At 29.7% G+C, this 21,124-nt stretch overlaps 2 protein-coding genes across 5 annotated transcripts; one reads left to right on the forward strand and one right to left on the reverse strand.

The window, feature by feature from the left end:
* Window positions 1-2,580: 2,580 nt before the first annotated feature.
* LOC132946925 (uncharacterized) lies at window positions 2,581-4,097 on the reverse strand. 2 transcript variants are annotated; one of them, XM_061017045.1, is made up of 3 exons: window positions 3,968-4,097; window positions 3,686-3,832; window positions 2,581-3,624 (listed from the first exon to the last, which is right to left on the reverse strand). In XM_061017045.1, exon 3 carries the CDS (start codon window positions 3,534-3,536, stop codon window positions 2,874-2,876), a length of 663 nt encoding a protein of 220 aa, XP_060873028.1. In that variant the 5' UTR covers window positions 3,537-3,624; window positions 3,686-3,832; window positions 3,968-4,097; the 3' UTR covers window positions 2,581-2,873. Both variants share the same exon structure in this region, with proteins under 2 accessions (XP_060873028.1, XP_060873029.1).
* Window positions 4,098-4,729: 632 nt separating this feature from the next.
* LOC132946089 (ester hydrolase C11orf54-like) lies at window positions 4,730-20,736 on the forward strand. Of its 3 annotated transcripts, none has more exons than XM_061015918.1 (7): window positions 4,730-4,751; window positions 13,291-13,389; window positions 13,516-13,691; window positions 16,452-16,619; window positions 18,876-18,972; window positions 19,178-19,347; window positions 19,415-20,736. In XM_061015918.1, exons 4-7 carry the CDS (start codon window positions 16,470-16,472, stop codon window positions 19,553-19,555), a joined length of 558 nt encoding a protein of 185 aa, XP_060871901.1. In that variant the 5' UTR covers window positions 4,730-4,751; window positions 13,291-13,389; window positions 13,516-13,691; window positions 16,452-16,469; the 3' UTR covers window positions 19,556-20,736. The 3 variants fall into 3 exon arrangements, with proteins under 3 accessions (XP_060871901.1, XP_060871899.1, XP_060871900.1); XM_061015916.1 differs by lacking the exon at window positions 4,730-4,751 and adding an exon at window positions 4,758-4,981; XM_061015917.1 differs by lacking the exons at window positions 4,730-4,751; window positions 13,291-13,389 and adding an exon at window positions 4,758-4,981.
* Window positions 20,737-21,124: the final 388 nt, after the last annotated feature.

The raw sequence follows: 21,124 nt of genomic DNA on the forward strand, positions 1-21,124 counted from the left end.
TATTATTGCGAATTAAGTAATTTATATATTTACTTATTTACGTGGAACCTTGTTTTAAATTTTCTATCCTTATCTATAAAAGTTGAACATTTTATAAATTTTTAACTACAAAATAATTATTAAATTTTAAATGTGATAAATTTTGTCAAAATTTGAACTTTAAATGCTTATAAAAAAAATTGTGCCTATGTATTTTTAATTTTTTTCAACTGCTATTAGCACGAAATATCAAGAGTCTTATATTAAATTTTCACGCTTTTTTACCCAACAAATAAAATTTTATTGATATTTATAGAAAAAAAAACTAAAAAAATTGAAAATTGACAATGTCCGTAAACAGCTCAAAAATAGTCAAATTATTTTTAAAATTTTATCGTGTATATAAAATGCTAATAGAAACATTCAGTGAAATTTTCAAGTACATACAGTCATACATTTTTTAATTACAACAAAATAAGAAAATCGTTAAATGATATATCGAGTGAATATCAAATGTTGTAAAAATATGAATTTCAAACGCTCATAAAAATTTAATTTAACCTTCTTGTAGACATTTTTTTTTTGATAAAGGTAGACAAACTTATGGATAATCTTGTATTACATTTTCAAATCTTAGATTTAAAAAGAAAATTTTTTATGAATTCTCAAAATAATAATTTAATTAAAAATAATTTGCTAATTTTCGTGATTTTTCCGTATTTTGTCAAGATTTGGACTTTAAATGCTTATGAATAAAAACTGTGACTAAGAATTTTTAATTTTTTTCATCTGCCTTTGAAACAATAACCTATAGGAGCCTTCTATTAAATTGTCAAGCTCTTTTACCCAACAAATAAAGTTTTAATGACATTCATAGAAAAAAAGAAATTTGAAACTGAAAATGTACCTAAACAGTTCAAAACAAATCAAAATATTTTGAAAATTTTATCGTGTATAGAAAATACAAATATAAACGACCAGTGAAAATTGCATGTACCTACGGTCATTTGTTTTAGAGTTGCACCAAAAACCAAAATCGATTTTCTAGAAAACAGATTTTGTGTAAAAATTCCCGTTTTTCCTTAATTTTTCTTTTCTTTTTCACGTCGCTTTTGAAAACTACATGTTTACTTTTGATCCCCCCCCCCCCCCCCAAGTACCAACTAGATTCACTTTCCTATCAGAAAAGTTGCTGTTGAAGAAAATCCAAGCACTTTTACTGTCCTAAAAGGTGATGACAGATACAAAAAATTAGTCCACATATTATCACAATTATTTAATTTATTATAATGTTTACGTTTAATAAAATGAACATCCCAAATGCATTGTATTTTCGTCCTCTCATAGTCTCTTATCTGTACCGAATATCTGTAGTCTATACCAAAGAACAACAGTTTCTCAAAATTTCACTATTTAGCCATACAATTATGGAAATAAATTAACAAAGGAGGTATTTTTATATTTTATTATTTATTTGAAAAATCCCAATTATAAAGAATATTTTCTCAGGTGATGCATTTGAACCGTTATATTAATAGTGATTGGTATTATAGGTAGATGCCTATAGTGATTTGTGATACAATAGATTGTAGGTACTATTGTTTGCCGGAAACATCTCATTTATATTTTACTATAGGTATTATTAAGTATAATATATAGTATAATACTAATATAGGTACTATGATTAACTAATTAACTTATGTGGTTACCTACCGCATAATGGCGTGATTAGGTTCGTAAATCGTAGTTTAACTAGACAATAGCTTAAAAATAATCTTGTATACCTATCAAATCATTTTTTCAACTTACTATAAATCGTGTCCACTTCAATACACATAAAAACGCATCATCATAAAATCAATACATACATCGCTCCGCTCATAATCTAAAATATATATATTATTTGCAAGTACCTATATATATAACGGCAATGATTATGTACTTGACATGTATTACGTGGTTATTTTACTCGTGTTTTTTTATACACGCGTTCTAACAGATTTACAGATGCTGTAATATGAAGACATGAAGTATAGTATATCTATACCGTAAAGTGGGGTTACTTTGATCATTAATCTTCAATTAATTTAGTTTTATACTTATTGTACTAATAACCAACTGAAATATATAACATTTAGTTATTAATAATTATTCTTCATTATACCTTTAACTAGTTTAACTGATAATTTCTCAAACCAAATTTTTTTTTACATGTTTACATTAGTTATAACTAATATAGTTATTGATCAAACTTACCCACCTTTTGGGGTGACTTTTATCGCAGCCCTGGGAATGCGTATAAACATGGGTACAGTCATCAAAGTGATCATTCTCGCCCCACAAAAAAATCGGTTCGGTAGTTTTTGAGTTATTGAGTTTCTAAGTTTTGGGGTGACTTTGATCAGGTATCAAAAAAGTATTATGAAATACCTATGCATTATTATAAAAAATTGTATTGTTTATGTTATAAAAATTTTACCTTCAGTATATATTAGATATAACTTGGTAGTTGGTATACTAAATTACTAAATACCTGACTATAATTATTATAAAACAAATTAAATAGGTAAGTATATAGGTAATAAAATAGGCAATAGATAATGAAACATTATATGTATTAAGTTTATTCAGTCTTCTTGAATAGTAACAAAAGGATAATTATAAAATTAATAAAAATAAAATACTTAGGTACCATAATAAAATAGTAAATAGGTAATTAAACATAATAGGTTCCTAGGTAGGTATAAAGTTTATGTAGTCTTCTTGACTAGTAACAAAAGAAATTTAACAGAAATAACAAAAAATTAAGGTACCTATTAACAAATATTAAATTGTATCAGTCTTCTAAGTTCAGTCTTCTCAATTCTTTTAAGTAAACTAAGCTTCTTTGACGTTCACACTACTAGGGAATTGGTATTTAGTTCTGCCACAAATAGTAATACAATGACCTGTGGTTCAGGTAACAGTGATATCACATCGTCCAATGTTATAGTAAAAACATCATTCTCTACAAATTTGAATGTTGATTGTTGACTGTCCATAGACTTTAAACCATTTACTTGCAGTTCATCTTTTCTAGTTTTTTTTATTACTATAACAGCATACTTATATATAGTACCTTTAATTCTACTCGATTTCAGTTGAACCAATAAATATTTTCCTATATTAATTGATTCATACACTAGTTGATTTTGTATGTCTTCACTTACAACTACTATAGAGTCTGTATTATCAACATTCACCTGTCTATGAGCTTCTTCAGTCACCACTTCTTCACTATCATTAGCAGTAACACTTACCCCAGGTGCAATGCGTAAGCGTTTATTTTTTCTGCGTTTATTTTTACCAGCCCTCGCTTTGGTTATATTTTGTGTCAATCTTTTTCCAATGACATTTTGATGACGTTTTAAAAAACTTCTTACCGATTCTGACCCAGGAGTATTATTTTTAAATTTATTTATACCCACTCCGGCGGACTCCAAAAAACATTTTGTGAACATCTGAAGTTCAATAGTAGTAAACGGAAAGCCCCAATCAGCACAAGTAGTTATGCCCATTATTAATGCCAGTTCTTCTTTTTCTGTCAATGCTGTTTGTCCACCATTTTTCTTATATGAACTCCATGAAATTTATTGTTTATAGTCCCTAGATAATGCATTCATATATATAAATAAAAAAAATTATATTTGTTTAGAAAAAAATTTACCATAAGGAATATTATACTGCTTAGAAGCTTTTCTAAGGGAAAGTTCACCATTTACTACTTTAAGTAATGCTTCATCCAGTGCTTCACTGCTATAGTTGATGTAACGCCTTTGGCCCAACTTAGATTTGTACGTCCTCATATCCACGTCTATATTATAAATAAAAAGCATGCAATTTTCATTAAAATCGATTTCATATCTATGCGATCAATCTGACCCCCCCCCCCCCCTACTTTACATGAAGATTACTCTGTAATAGATTATTCTAGAATAATGAACCTTACTTGAATTTGTTCGTGCACCCATTGACTGTTTTTATTTCAAATTATTGAATTTCCAAGACGATTTGAATTTTATCAGTCGTTACGGAAAAATATGTTATCTAATCATTAAACACATGTAGTGTTATCGTACTATCATTATTGAAATGTGAACTAAAATGTTTTTCGTAAATCAACAACTGGAATATGATAACCTGAGAGACAGTGTAGGAAGAAAAAATGGTTTGTAGAAAAAAAACAAATGATCAAAGTCGCCCCTTATTCCTTAATATCAAACTCATAAAAATTGTATGTATGTGTTCAAATTTGCTTATTAATTATTATGCCTATTGTAGCCATAGATAATATAAGAATGGATAGGACATGCCTATACCAGTTCCATATGGGGCCGTGTGCTTTTTTGGGGAAGAGAGAACGTAAAGAGAGAAAGACGATATGGGGCTTTTGAAGGTTATGTGCAAAACTATTTTATTAAATAATAATGATAGTTATATTTAGATATTTGTCAGTTTGTATTTTGATTGTTGTGCCACTTGTGCCTGAAAAATTACTCTAAACTTTGTTAAATATTTAAAATATTTATTATTATTTATCAATTATCATATCAATATTTGCCCTATATAACCTTAAAAATAGTATCACTAAAATTGCATGTAATAAGTAAAGTTCTTCTGTCCTATTCATTCTTACATTATCTATTATTGTAGCATAGATTGTAAAAAAATAAGAAAATATCAAACTCACCCCACCTTGCGGTACCTGAATCATTATATAATCGACCTAAGTAGTAAGTATATTGTATAAAATCAATTGCAGGAATAAATATCCACGGTGTAGGTACTATAATCGTAAATTATGATTATTGTTAGTTTCTTTTTATTTGATTTAAAAAAATAAATACCAATTTCTCCGAAATGGCCACCGGAAGTTGCGCTTTTCCAAGTACCTTAGACATGAACGAATTGCCCATAGTGCGCTTCAAACTAAACACACCGCCTTTGAGATGTATTATTGAAGGTAGGTACCTAACCAAACCCATAGGTATTATTTCAGTATATTTTGCTTATTAATTATTACCTATTTAATTCACATTTTAATATTCAAGTTTCGTCAATGACTTGTTTATAGTAGTCACTGATCAGATTTCTTTTATGCACCCAGGTATTATTTAAACCTCTTATTAGAATAAGTACTTATATTTTAATAACAATAACTTTTTTTCTTCTATTGTCTAATTAAATAAATATTATAATTAGATAAGTCTACGAGTATTAACTAGGTAGGTAATTTAGTAATTATATTTATTAAAAATAACAACTCTGCATGGGATAGATTTATGGGAGGTGGTCGTCTGTGCGACTATCATTTATACCGTTTAGGCAAGTGAATTTATATTTACCAGAGTTAGATAAAAACTTGGTTACTTTGATGCGAACTTTTTTAAACGTAGGGTTCATTATTAATTATTTCTATTAGTTAAGTATTTTGTACGTGACCTTATTTATTCAATATATAAATTAATTTCCCGTAAACCTCTTCATACTTTTAATAATAATACTTGTGTGTGGAAAATAATTCGCACATTAATTATAATTTAATATAATGAATTAATGACCGATAAGTCTTTCAGCAAAATCAACTTAAAATAATCATATATGTATTAAATGTTCAACAAATTATTTTGGTATTGAAACCGGTTTTCAACTTTTTGTATGTTTGCTTTGGATCATAAGAAAATAAGAACAACTTTTTCCATGCATTGATCAGAAAATGCATATTTATAGTTGTCGAATACAAAAAGCAATATATACAATTTACCTATTAGTAAAATGTTGATAAGTGTTTTAAAGTTTCTAGTAGGTTCTAAATAACACATAGTAGTCTTGTAATAGATACTTTTTAAAAGCATTCAAATACAGATATAAATATTTATTTTAAAAAGTATCTGTACTTTTTAAAAAAAAGTATAAATCAACTGAACCGACTTACATGTCTTACCTACATTAATTGTACCCTTAGAGCATTTTCACCTTCACATTTGGTGGAACTTAAAAATACTCATCTGTTTTCTTTATCAAATTATTTAAATTTTCGGTTGAGTATAATTCACAGAAAAAAAAATATTAAATTATAATATATTATATTCACATTTTTATTTTTATCTTACGTACCTAATCAAAATAGGTCTTTTTTCATAAAAAAAACAGTCCATTTCGTTTATCTTCTAATTTATTTATTCTGCAATAGCAAGGCACCACAAAGTAAACTATCAAAAGTAATACCTATCTATAATCATTTTTAGGTAAGTATTAAATCTTAACCTGTATCTGTTACGTATACTATGATATAATAATTGTTTGCTAATAAGTAATAACTAACCTATACGATTCCCCAAAAGCAATTTCCCCAAGAAGTAGTTGGAAATATTAGAAACATTATTGGAGCTTGAAAAAAATACTAATTTATGTAGGTAAGTGTCATCAGCTAGCTCAAAGTCCTAAATGGCTAAACATAACTAATATGTTATTAAGGCATACAATTCCAATATAAAATTAAAATTATATAGATTTCCATATAAATATACATTATAATAACATACATTCAAACATTTTTAAAATATCAATATATTATATTTTTTTGAAGTAAATTAATTCGGAACGTCGTTATAACTTTTATCAAAATATTCTTTTTGTGAATTTTCAGATATAAGTAAATCTTATATTATTTTTTATCCATATAATTTTCATATTTTTTCCATACATTTAACTTGTAGGTACCTATTAATGTGGAAAACTATTTTATTAAATAATAATGATAACATGATAGTCAGTTATATTTAGATATTTGTCAGTTTGTATTTTGATTGTTGTGCCACTTGTGCCTGGAAAATTACTCTAAACTTTGTTAAATATTTAAGATATTTAAAATATTTATTATTATTTATCAATAACCATATCAATATTTGCCCCATATAACCTTAAAAATAGTATCACTAAAGTTTCATGTGATAAGTTCTTATGTCCTATCCATTCTTATATTATCTATGCGTTTCCCATTCTTGTTTAGCCTTAGAGGCGTCGGGACATTTCATTTGTATATTATATAAGTAGAAAAAAATTACGAAGTTGGGTAACTTTTAACAATATAGCTATGACTAAAAGCCATTCAAAAATGAACATTTAGTCAACAATTTTCAAAATGGATCAATGTTTAGTAAACTCATTTAGAATGCCTTATGTCCATTATTTATAGTATTTTTAAAAGCTTATAAATCATTAATTTAGATGATTGAGATGAAAAATGAATTATAACAATTATAAAAGTTTGTGTACTTTTCTTGAAATAATTATTTCAGTTTTATAATAACCATACAAGGTAAAATTAATTTGGTGTGTACACGGTAAATATTTTTATGTAAGCAGAAATTTGGTGGACAATGAGTGTGTAATCACCGTATTGTATCACGCGGTAAATCGGAGTGCTCTAAGGGAGACATTCCCGCTTGAAACATTTTAGTTAGGTACCGTGGAAGAGCTGGCTGTGAACAAAAAATTATATACTACTACCTTTTACAAAAATTCTACTATCTTATAAGTTTTAAATCTACAATAATCAATACTTGAAACCTTTTTTAACACATATCTTATTAAATATAATAATAAAGTTTATACCTAAATAACTCTTTTTATTAATATTATATTAATGATTAAGATAAACCAGTAAGAATTAAATAGTAATGCACTGTCCACTACAGTATACATCTACATAGACACAGTACTTTTTGATGTGAGCCATTGGTTAAAGCAATTCATATGCCTATAAAAAAAATGGAATGCTTTCCGCACAAAGGCAATTATATTCCAAAAAAATGTAAACATATGTTAAAGTCTTTTACCTACTATCATTACCAGTACCTCACCTAACCATTTTACTACTTGATAACAATAATATATTAGATATATATAATTTGAAGAACTCAGACCAATTTATTAGGTCAACTGTCCCCCCCCCCCCGACTTATGTTTAGCCCCTCCAAAATATCCCTTATTAATTTAGATATAATCCCCCTATGGGTTATTTTAAATAAATAGTTTTGTAAGCCCCCCAGAATTTTAACCCTAGTTGCGCCTATGGCAACAATAGGGCATCTCCATATTTTGGTCAAAATTAGTTTTTTATTGCACATTAAATTGTCATTAATAAATTATTAAGAAAACAAATTGCGTCGTTTGGTGCAATAACCAGAAAAATCTGAATGTTAAATACAGAGATATCATATTATAAAATATGGAGATGACTTGTTTTTACACTAAAAATATTTAATTTATTTCGCGAATAATTCCATAATATATATACATACTGTATAATACATAATATATATATTATAAATAATTAGACATCTTTCGCATAGTCGCATCTCCGACTCCGAGTTTTATTTTTGGTTTTGAAATCATACAAATTTTATTCTGATAATTGATTACTAGCCACTGTTGGCTATAATAGGGGTAAGTGTTTGCTACATATAACGTATACAAACAGACAATTTATTAATTGGAGATGTCTTCTTGTTGTTGCTCCCATGTCTTCATTTGTTTAGTACATACGCTATAATATTAGGTATATTATAACTTATAAGACTATTCACTTTTAAGAGGACGTGATATCCACATGTGTTGTCTCCGTCTTACAAGTACATAACATAGCAAATTGTACGCTCAGCAAAACAAGTGTAGCTCCGTTAATTTAAAAATTTGAGTAAATTGACCTTTTATAAAATCTAAAGGTAAGATTATTATCTAGACAACCTTTTTATTACATTTTAATATTTAAGTGAGTTATGGGTATGTAAAGTATTCATATTCTAAAATGTTCATAAATCACTTAAAAATTAAAATATCGTAAAAAACTAACGAGAGAGCACAGATAATGTTGTTACCTAAAAGTTTGATAATAGGTCGATTCACTCTAATATCAAAACTGACAATACCCTATTGAAACAAGCAAACGAAAATTTGCTATGTCGTTCGTGTGTAGCACGATTTAAGATATAAGGTATATGTGTAAGACGGTGACAAAACATCCGGGTGAGACGTCCCCTTAAGGGGCCTCGCTACTGCCTTCAATTTTAGCTGAAAAGACCTAAAGTATTAACAAAATTAAAGTTAGTTAACGTTGTCCGATTTTGATTCTGAAAAAAAATTGAATTCACCAGAAAATTGTCTATAGATCCTACGAAGCACTTAAAAAAAAAAAAATTAAAACTAAATTTTATATTATTGTGAATTGTAATTGAAAACTTTAAAATATCAACTTTTACGAATCATCGTTAAAATTAAAATTAATATTTTTTTTTTTTTTTATTATTATTAATAAAATACACAATCTGTACACAAGAAGGCACAATAAGAGTATGGGCTATGATAAATAAAATATGAATAACGTGAGGAGGGAGGCCCACCAGTGTGGATACCCTCTAACTTTGGGTGAAAGGATGTCATGGAGTGGACGAAATGGGAAGTGAAATTTTGTTAATTAGGGAAGTAAGAGCCAATAAAAGAGGGTTTAAAATATATTTTAAATCTTCTATAAATTTGTTGATGATGTGGAGAGGTTGATTGACTGATGAAGGGTTGGCTGTGGCATAAGATGTCGGTTTTTGATTTGAGTTGTAACTGGGGACGTTGAAGATTTGTGATGCAACAGGTACAGCAGATGGTGGGCTGGGGTGTTTTTTCGGTTTTTCAACTTTGTCATCTTTGTAAGCGACCTTGTAAATGGTGCGCTTTAGTAAATTTTTAAAAATTTGACAACCTTTGTAGTTGGCAGTGTGGTTACCGTCACAATTGGCGCATTTAACGGGTTCTTCCCGTGTTTTAGTACAATCTACGGTGAGGTGACTTAACCCACATTTCACGCAACGCGGAGGTTGGTGGCAATAATTGCGTGTATGTCCATACATTTGACAAGAGTGACATTGAGGAGGACCAAGTGGCCTTATTGGATGCTCGAATTTCACAATTGAGTTAAACAATTTGGTTATTTTGAAAATGTCGTTGTTATTGCTGTTGCGGGCTAGGGAAATATTGAATAACGGAAGTGGCGACTTGTTTGTACGGTTGAGTATATTTGAAATGCTGATAACATTGTGTCCAAAGTCCAAAGTCTCTTAGGCTATTAATGATGTCCTCGGTGGTTATAGAGTGGTGGTGGTGACGTAATACAACGCGGAACGGTTGGAGAGCACGGGGTTGCTAACAGTGAAAATCAGTCTGCATACTCGGCATCGATCAGATAAGACTTAATGGCTACATACTGTGCTCGTGTATTTGTCCGTAAAATTAAACTGGATTTTTTAGCTTTGCAGGTGAAGCTCTCTGGGCCCACCAAACGGATAAGATCCTTATTGAGAGTAGTAAAGTCACTTACATTTTTAAGGACGAAGTTAGGAAGTTTGAGGTTATTCTGATATGGCAACGTTACGCTAGATGGTGAGACGGTGGGGTCGGCGAAATCTAGTTCTTCGTCTTCCGTTCTTAAGACTTCAAAACGGTTTGGGGAAACAAAAATTTTGCTCTTTTTGTCTTCGTGGACCGGAGAGTTTGGTGATGACGATGAGAGGGCTCTTTTTGTTGGAGTGGCATTCATTTTCTATTTGCGAACGGTGTTTTTGTTAAATATAACGATAGGAGAAACCATATTAGCCATGGCAATTAAAAGTAAACTGATAAGATACGTAACACATTACGGAACTGCACACATGTTATCGCTTTGGCTTGGCTAATATTAAAAACGGAAAATGTTTCGTACTATCTACAGACATTTTTCTGCTGAATTCAAATATTTTTCAGAATCAAAATCAGCCAACGTTAACTAACTTTAATTTTGTCAAAACAAATGTATGTTTTTGTAAAATTCGTGTAGTGAAATTGATATGGTTACTGAGTGATTGACATTCCATGCGCGTACGAGTGAGGATACCCGCATGTAATTTCACTCACACTAATAATCATAAATCATTTACAACTAACACATAGATCCCGGTCGGCAATGACTAGATTAGAAATTGCCTAAATGTTGCCTCTTAAATAATGATAGTAGCGAGGCCCTTTAAGTTAATAACAAAATATATAATATGTAAAAATCTTCTGCTTATCGACTATTATACTTTATAGTTTATACTTTATAATTATTCAACTATACGAAAATATTATTACTAGGTAATTATTAGTAGGTACTACTACCAATTTACCATGACAATTTTTATCAATAATTATCATTATCGTTTATCGTCGACGGCGGTATGAGATATCCAAATACACATTATTATAGTTTTGAATTAATATATAGATTTGTAGAGAAAAGTTCATTGCTGTGGTGCAACTAACATGACTGATCAGAATTTCGATTATTGAAAAAATCATGTTTTTAAAATGCAATTAATAAATTTTTGATTATTACATATTATTTCAGCACTAAAAAGTAAAAAGAATTTTTTTTTGTATTTGAAGATTATTTCAAGACTATTTATAGTATTTGGGTGGTATTTTAAATACTTTACATTAAGAGTATTTGAGTAATTACTTGAATACTTTTAAAAAGTATTTTTTACAACATTGCTCATAGTTCGTTCGTTTTTTTCACCACGGACCGCGGTAATTTTACACCATGTCGACATGTCCAAGCGGGAATGTTCGCCACTGAGTAGGTACCTACATAGATTTGACCGTAGTACACATTACGGGGAGATTACATAGTCGTCGTCCACCTATTGTCACCTCACACAGTAATATTTACTATATACACATCAATACATCATTTTTTTTTTTCATTTTTTTTTTTCATCCTGTGTAAACTCGATTCACCAAACCTTACTATAGAACTGAAATAATTTGTGTTATTTACTTGGAATAATTATTTCAGTTTTATAGTAAACCAGTAAGGTTTGATGAAACGAGTTTCAAAGGATAAAAAAAAAAAAAAATAATAATGTGTATGCGGTAAATATTTGTGTGCGAGGCGGAAATAGGTGGACAACGACTGTGTAATCTCCCCGTGGTGTGTAATACGGTAAAATCGATGTACTCAGAGGCGAACGTCCCCCTTGGGCATGGTGTAATTACGGCGGAGAAAAAACTAACGAACTGTGAATATACAAATGTAATGTACTTACATACTACTATTGATAATATGTAAAATCAAGTTAAGTAAGTACGAATGTACGATATTATTTTAACGGTACCTATCTATTACTTATTAATTTAAAGTGACGACGCTTAATATAACCACGCTAAAAATGATTAGACTAAATATTTTGAAATTATCATTGTGTATACTGTATGTTTGTGTAGGTCAGGGCCGTCCCAAAGGTGGGTTCTAGGGGGTGTCCCACCCCCCTAAGCATACAATATGTATATGTCAGTTATTGGCACATTGATACATTAAGTATTTGAGTTGTGCAGTTGACACTCGGAAAATTATAATTTTTTATTTACAGTTTTAAATAATTTTGTATATTATACTACTAAGTCCAAATATATTAATATATGTCAGACATTACATTTAAAAAAAATCTTAGAAAATAGTAAATAGAAATTATGACTTATGACTTATGAGACATGAATACAATATTGTGGTATATATTGTGATAGTGTGATACCAGAAACCAGATTATTATATAATTATATTATGATATGAGGTGGTTGCTCATTGAGCAAGACGTAGTTTGTCCCAAATAAACTATGTTCCCCAAAAAAGTTATTCCAACAGACTTTGTTCCGCAAAACATTTGTTCCATAAAATATCTGTTTCCATCTACTTTTGTTCCGATGGACTTTTATTCCATGAATATATATTCCACAGAACACTAATTGTTCCACGTTTGGAACAAATATTTGTGGGACAAAGTGTATTGGTATAAATGGTTTATGGAAAAAAAGTCCATAGAAACAAAAGTTTTGCGAAACAAAAGTCCTTCGGAACAAATATTTTGTGGAACAAAATGTAAAATTTGGACCTTAATTAATTTGGAACAAATATATCGTGGAACAAAGGTTTTGTGGAACAAAAGGTAGTGGTCCCGGCCATGGCACCTGTGTATCACAAAGTTGCGATCATACCTATATATTTAGCCATGATTAAGGGCCAGTTGTACCGTCTACGGTTAAACTACGATTAAGCTTAATCAGCTGATAACAGATATTTAACCGTGCTAATTCGGCCGGTTAAACTCTGATTAACTTTAATCATAGACGGTACAACTGGCCCTAAACCTAGGCATACTTACAGAATCGTGTTATTAAAAATTTAAAATTCTACGTTGATTTCAGCCATATTACCTGAGTTATTAGACAACTTTGAAAATGCAAGTGTAGAAGTAGTTCAATGTCCAGATTTAACCCAACCACCGTTTAACTTGACTTCTGAAGGTGAACATAAAATATTAACCTACTTATATAGTTATATATAGGCCATATATACCTATAGGCTATATTATTTGTATTATCCATGAAGTATAACGTGTAGGTAAATATTTTATTAATGCGTACCTATAGGACTATGTGGCGACGAAAACGTATTTGACATCGGCGACTTCAGCAATGTAGTGCCTTTGATTAAGCGAGAAAAATTGTACAACGTCAAAGATTTAAAACAGATTACTGGGTCCGATCCTTTGTTCATCATCGGAGCGTGTGGTGGACCATATCCGTTTATCGGAGCCGACAGTGAGGCGAGTATATCAGCTGTCAATATATAGATTGATTCATCACCATTGACGCAAATAGGGGAGGGGGGGCTTGGGGGACTTAGTCCCCCCAAATGTCGGTCAAGTCCCCCCAGTTCAAAATTTAGTAATTAGGACTAATTTTTATATTCTGTGGTACTAAGCAATATGGCCTATGGGGAGGGGGCTTGAGCCCCCCCAAAAAATGTAGTCAATTTTCGCCTATGTTCATCACCAAGAGCATACTCGTCTTTCTTTTGTCTTTTAATACCCTAATATCCTACCTAATGTATTTAGGTACCTAATCAAATTCAGATTTCTAAAATTATTTAGTATATATTTAAAGAACATTCTTTTTATACTTCGTATGAGATTATCACTTTTCACTGTTAACTGTTAAGCAAATGTATTTAGTATTTATAAAATATGTTGATGTAGGTATATGTAGATCGTGTCGACCACCGCGTAACAAGAATACCTGATAGATGAAATAACTTTTGTTTTTTTATATATAATTTATAGTCACTTACGCCACACATATTACATAAAAAATATTATGTTTGTTTTTTAATACTGAAAATTAAATAGCCAATTATCGAATCTGATTATATAAAGTTAATTAATAAAAATTAGGATGGTAAAAACATTTTTTTTAAATATCAATATTTTTTTGAATAAACTAATTTAGATCGTAATAAACTAATAACTTTTTCAAAATATTGTTTTTTGGAATTTCCTGACATGAGTTAATTTGTTTAGTTGTTTATTAATCATACTATTTTTCAAATTTTTGTCATACGTTTAAGTAGCATCATTTTTATTATTACATCGTGTTTATATAGTAGGTAGTTCAGTGGCGTACATACGGGGGGGGTTTTCGGGTTCAAACCCTCCCCCTAGGACCAAAAAAACAAAAAAAAAATAATATGATATAATTGATGAATTTCTTATTATTAATCAACCGTGTATACACAAATATACGTCATAATAGTATGACTATTGAGTAAACAGTAAACACTATACTTAACCAACAACGAAAAAAGATTTCATAACGAAATTATGGGTGCCGTATAATACAATCAAAATCATATCAATCAAAATAGACATTATTTTGATCGTACACAGTTAGTTAGTTGCGTGCGGATATAAATATATATTAATATTGTTTTTATCTCGACCGACTCGATCAGACAACGGAGAAAAAACCGATTGCGTTATAATCGTTGAATTTCGCGTGAGTGACAATAATACGGTGAAATGGAAGTTTTTTTTTTTTTAACTCAGTTAAGTTAATATGCATACACATAGATATAGCTGTATATATTGTATTTTTAAGTACAGAAGTTACCTATCACATAAGTAATAAGTAATAAATAATAATAAATAAGTATTATATATTTTAGTTGTCTTTCAAACAGATATTATTTGTGTACATCATAATACGATGAGTAGGTATTTTTAATTTTAAATTTCAACGTGAATACTGTTAATAATAATTTTTAATGATTTATTATCACATCATAATCATTATCATTCGATTTCGATATATTTTAGGTTTTGAAGGTAAAATAAATAGTAATCATGGCTGAAAAAAAACAATCGAAACTGCAATCTTTTTTTCGAAACCACCCTCAATAATGAATTCATTGTCAAATTCATTGAATGCAACTCAAACTATAAGTTCCTCTAGTGGAACTCTTAATGGTCTAGCTATGCTCTCGATCAACAAAAATGATTCAATTACTCCTGATGAAGTGCTGGTTGAACTATCCAATAAAAAAAGGAGACTAGAAATTTTATTATAAATAATTAATAATATAATATTTATAATATTCTGTACTTACTATGTGCATATAGCATATTAAATAATATTTAACTGCCATGAGTTACGTAAACCTTTGTATTTGTTTTGCTATTAATTTGCCTATTAATATTTATACGTGTAATGTGTTTGATTGTTAGGAGAATGGGTAGTTGCAAAGAGAAGGTTTTAGTGCTGGTTATTTTTTTTAACACCTTTCATTTATTGTGTAATATCATGGAGCCATATATAGGTATAACTATTTTGATTAATTATCAAAATTTATAATAATAATCGTTCGGCCTACTATAGATATAAGCATAGACCTATAAACTAGTTTATAGGTCTATGGATATAAGTTTGCCGAACTAATCTCGTTTCATCGCTTGCTTCATGTATTGCTATTTGCTATCACGTCATCGGTAAATAGTAAATATATATTTATATTATTCATATTTTATTTCAATATAGGTTATAACTCGATATAACTAGTGTCTTCAGTCTCGTCTGACATAAAAATCCTCCCCGTTTGGTATTAATCTGTCATTTCGGATATAACGTAATAAGCATAAGCGCAAATTGACTGAATTTTTGGGGGGACTCAAGCCCCCCTCCCCATAGGCCATATTGCTTATACGACCACAGAATATAAAAATTAGTACTAATTACTAGATTGTGAACTGCCCGGACTTGATCGACATTGGAGTTGGAGGGGGACTCAGTCCCCCCTATTTGCGCTAATGGTAATAAGTAATAACGTATACCAGTGAATAATGATAGACAACGTTTTTATTGTTAACGTAATATACTTATATACCACGTAACAAGTATTAATACGTTGAAAAAAAATTAAATGTGTTTATGAAATAAAAAAATAAGTACTCATATATTATTTTATAACGTACATATTATACGTACTATTTGTATAGTAATAGTATACACAATTATAATTTATAATATTATAGTGCGTGGAAAATGTTAAAATGACTGGCGACCGTGTGGAAAACGGAACACATGTTCACATGACAAAGTCCGATGACGTCCCGGAGTGTTTCCATAAGTCGTTACCCGACGATGAAATGAGGTTTTCAATTTTGGCCAATTTCTTCACTAGTAACGGTTTTAAAGGAGAGGTAAGTACAAAATTGAAAATATACAGGGTGTGGCAGTCAAACCCGAAGATTTTAACATGAACTGGTGGGCGTGGCTAAAGTGGTAGAGATTTCGGGTATGTTCTTATCGCTTTTAAATACCCGGAATTTAATAATCATGGAGCATTGGTCGAGTGAAAAGAGTGCGTTCGCAGTAAAAGCGTATTACAAAAGTAATGATGTATGTAGTAGTAATGTGTGGCTAAATGTTGTAACGGACGACATCCGTTTACTCCTACGTATATCAAATAATAAAGCTTAGATAGTTAACAGAGAGATATAATAAATTGAAAGGAATAAGAAATTATGTTATGTATATGTATAGTGTATGTGCAGTTTTTTGTGTTAAAAATAGTTAACTATACCTGATACCAGATACGGATTTAAAATAAATTGTTAGGTAGGTATATTATAAATATATTAATAAAACTTAAATTAACCTGGGGCCCTCATTTAGTCTAAACGAAAAATTCTTAGTAATTAATATGCGCCTTCATCTGCTTCGACCTATTCTCAAATCAAAATTGTCAATTCATACAAAAACAATACTGTACAAGCCTCTACTGAGACACATTTGGGCGTATGGTGTACACATTTGAGGATGCGCCAAACCTTCTCAAGTCCGCACCATTCAAGCCTTCAATCTACCACTGTTCGACTAATTGCCTCGGCACTTTGGTACATAACAAACAAAACCTTATATAAATACCTAAAAATTGCAAAAGTTGACCAACTAGCCAAACTATATTATATCAGCCAACAGGTTTTACTCCAAGCTACAACCACCGATCCTTTAGTTTCCCACCTATCATCACGTACTCTTCCTGACAACCCACCACGCTGCCTATAGAGGCGTTGGTGCAGAGACCTGAATATGTTAAAACGATTAGATAAAAAAATTACTCTAGAGGGCTCCATCGCTGGGTGACTTCCTTCATCATGTGCTTCTTCATGGGCGTCACCAGACATTTTTCTAGGGTGGGGGGGGGGCAAAATTAATTTTAAAAAAAAATGAAAATTTTTTTATACATTTTATTTATAGTAAATTATTATATTTCGTCATTTTAAAACATTAAAAAATATTATGATACATCATTCTTTTTCATTAAATATAAATTTCAATCTCCGTGGACATTCTCTACCAAATTGTGTCAGTGCAGTTTCAATAAATTTTTCTTTATTTGAATTTACTTTTTCTCTATGAACACTCAACATGCATATTCCATTCAGTCTATCATCACCCATCGTTGATCGTAACCATGTTTTAACATGGCTTAATGTACTAAAAGAACGTTCTGCTGTACAGCTTGTAGCCGGAAGAGACAAAAATATTTCCAAAGCAACAGCTATATTTGGAAAATACGTACAGTTACAATTTAACAAATCGATAAAATCAATATCTTGGCAGTCCTTATTTTGCCAAAAACTGTACCAACTTTCCGCTTCAGCTTGGAGATTATCAATTTTATGGAAATCAGCAATTTTTTCAATGCTTTCAAAATACATTTTTTTCCCCAAATTTTTTATAAATGTTGGGGTGAAGATATTGTAGTAAAAATGCATTATCATTTTTTTTTTATCAAAACGTTCTTTTATAGATTGTAAAATTGAATCAATATATGGTATAAAAATTGAAACTCGGTAATAATCTTCACAACTCTCAGTTTCATAGTTCGCTCTTAGTGACTGTTTCTTTAACGTTCTTGGACGTGTAATAACAATATCTAAATCAATGGCCATATGTGCCTAAATGGACGACCATTTTCCAATTTAAGATCATTTTTATTAATGATAGTTTTCATAGATAGCCGTCAGCCGTGCGTTGACATAATATGTTATGGAAACTTAGTAGACCTATTTTTAGAAACTAATTTAACATTTGGAATTTTACCAATTTCTGTGGAAATAACATTATTCCAGTGGGGGGGGGGGGGGGTGCAAGTGCCCCGTCTTGCCCCCCATCCCCCTGTGGACGCCCATGTGCTTCTTATGTTATTTAATGCTATGTATATGTTTACAGCCATCGCTTTTACTTATTGTACATAATTAATAACAGATTGTAAATTTTCTTAGTAAAAAAAAAGGTATATTATAAATGTATAAATATAACTTAAATAAATTACAATATTACCGTTTCTCTATTTAGATACGAGTACGATGACATGATAATATGATATATTATGTAAATTGCAAGGTAACCTTAGTAATTTTAAATTTTAATACAAGTGTATTTTTTAGGTTTTGAAAATTGTGTGTGAAGTAAGAAAAGGACCGCTAAGTTATAGCACGTGCATTAAAGAAGCATTAGTAAAGCATTTTGGCAATGAAATAATTGGTATGTGTAATGTGTAAACATTTATTGATCCTACTATAATAAGTAATAAATATTGTATTTCCTAGAAATATATATTTTTACTGCTATAGATTATAGATTATACTATACATGTATACTTACTACTTAGTATACTAAGTATACTATAACCTACAAATGTTTGAATATTATAAAATCGTTTTATTGTTTGTTACATAAATTAATACAGCGTTGGGTGGAGTAATACTCATCGAAAATGGAAAAGTGAAGGTTCACGTCGTTAAACCGAGCTTGGCAAAAATACCAATAAAATCAGAAAAAGAGTTAGGCACTTTGTTACATTACATTGAATTATCTCCACCGGTGGTGGGTGTCGGGTGCATAGTCTCTCATGATCCCGTAATTTCAAAAATTATTTTGATAAGCATAGCTACCTATTGTGCTAAATATTTTCCCAATTTTTTAGGGATTGAATTTAAGACTTCAACATTTCCACCTGTACACTGATCGCAATCAAGGAGGACACTACCACAACGATACGGAACCGGAAACCATAAAATATACTGGTTATTTTGGTGTTTCCAAGCAGTTTACTAAAATTGATTGAATTCAAACGTTATTCTGTAATATATTATAAATAAAGACCGGATTTAATTGCATTAAAAACACTCAAAAATTGGATAATAAAATTGTATAATTGCACCAAAAATCCCATTAAACTTGCAAAATAAATTGCACTATAAAAATGCAGGTCGTATTTATATATTCATTAATTAATATTACATTAATTACATTTAATATTAATTTTACATTTTTGAATTAAAATTGATGATTAAATACATTTCTAAATTATTTTCATTAAAATTAAATCTTCTATTAGTTAAAATATGTTTGTACAACGAGAAACTACGTTCTACGTCAACACTCGTTATTGGTGCATATTTAAAACAATTTTATAAAGTAGGCGTTATATCTAAATTAACATTTGCTTTACCTGACATGACTTCATAGTAACACTTTAAAGTTTTATACCCTTCATTTTTTTCAATTACATACATACATTTTTCCTTAATTTTTTCCCCTTCTGGACCAGGAATATTTGTTAAAATATCTTCAATTTTTCTAAAAATATCCATACTTTTCAGTAGTTCACTATTAGATTCTTCCAAATTTTTGAGATTCGTGCATAACTCAGATAAGTGTAATTTTATGAATGCTAGACCACATTTGACTGCATTATCTTGTACAAGCAGTTTCAGCTTTTCGACACTTAAAGCATCATCTGTTAAACTTTCAATCACGTTTTTAAACTTTTCAAAATTATTTGCATAGAAAAGTGCAGCGTTTAACCATGTTCCCCATCTTGTAATAATAGGTTCGGGTGGTAAAGGTATACCGGCATTTCTTTTCTGTATTTATTTATTCTCGATGGTGCTTTTAGGAAAGCTTTTTTTCCTAAAATAAACAAAATAAGTTACAAATGTATTTATAAAATTAGTTAAGAAATATTGATTTGTACATTTGATCACGTGAACTATACAAAATTGAAAAAAATTGCAAAAACATTAAAAATTGCAATAAATTGCAACATAAAATTAAACAGAAATACAGTAATTAATACAAATCGTGTACATATTTGATCAGATTTGATTTATCATAACTACAAAAAAAGTTGCAATATCAATTAAATCCGGTCTTTAATTATAAACATCGATCCAGTAAGCTAGGTACTTCATTTTTGTTTTAAACTGCAGCACTTTTTGTTAGTCATTATAGTTTTTAATAATATTTGTATATCATTTAAAATATTTACCTTAAACAGCCATGGATCCAGAGCAAAGATAGGGGGGGGGGGGTTAGTAGATAATATCAAAATTATTTATATCTTATTACCCACATCAATTTATTAATATATAATTTACAATATGTAGCAGAAATATTAAGATCTATTTATAGTATTTACTTTACCTTTACCTAATTAAAATCAAAATAATGTAAAATAGTTAGTACATCGTACATCAAATATCAGTATCAGTATTCAGAGATATGTAACTACTAAGTATTTCAATAACTTCTATAGTTAATTTAAAATACATTTTGAAAAAATTAAAGTACCTATTATTTGAAAACATGTAAAAGTATTAATCACAAAATACTGTATTATAAAATAGATACT

This window comes from Metopolophium dirhodum, chromosome 6 (genome assembly GCF_019925205.1).
Source record: "Metopolophium dirhodum isolate CAU chromosome 6, ASM1992520v1, whole genome shotgun sequence".
Taxonomy (NCBI): domain Eukaryota; kingdom Metazoa; phylum Arthropoda; class Insecta; order Hemiptera; family Aphididae; genus Metopolophium; species Metopolophium dirhodum.

Excerpts from the sequence above, each read along its gene's own strand:
- LOC132946925 (XM_061017045.1), bottom strand. The coding sequence starts at position 3,536 with ATGGGCATAACTACTTGTGCTGATTGGGGCTTTCCGTTTACTACTATT.
- LOC132946089 (XM_061015916.1), top strand. The coding sequence starts at position 4,879 with ATGGCCACCGGAAGTTGCGCTTTTCCAAGTACCTTAGACATGAACGAA. Across the intron at positions 13,692-16,451 it reads TTATCGGAGCCGACAGTGAG|TGCGTGGAAAATGTTAAAAT; the intron begins GCGAGTATATCA and ends ATAATATTATAG. Across the intron at positions 19,348-19,414 it reads GCATAGTCTCTCATGATCCC|GGATTGAATTTAAGACTTCA; the intron begins GTAATTTCAAAA and ends CCAATTTTTTAG.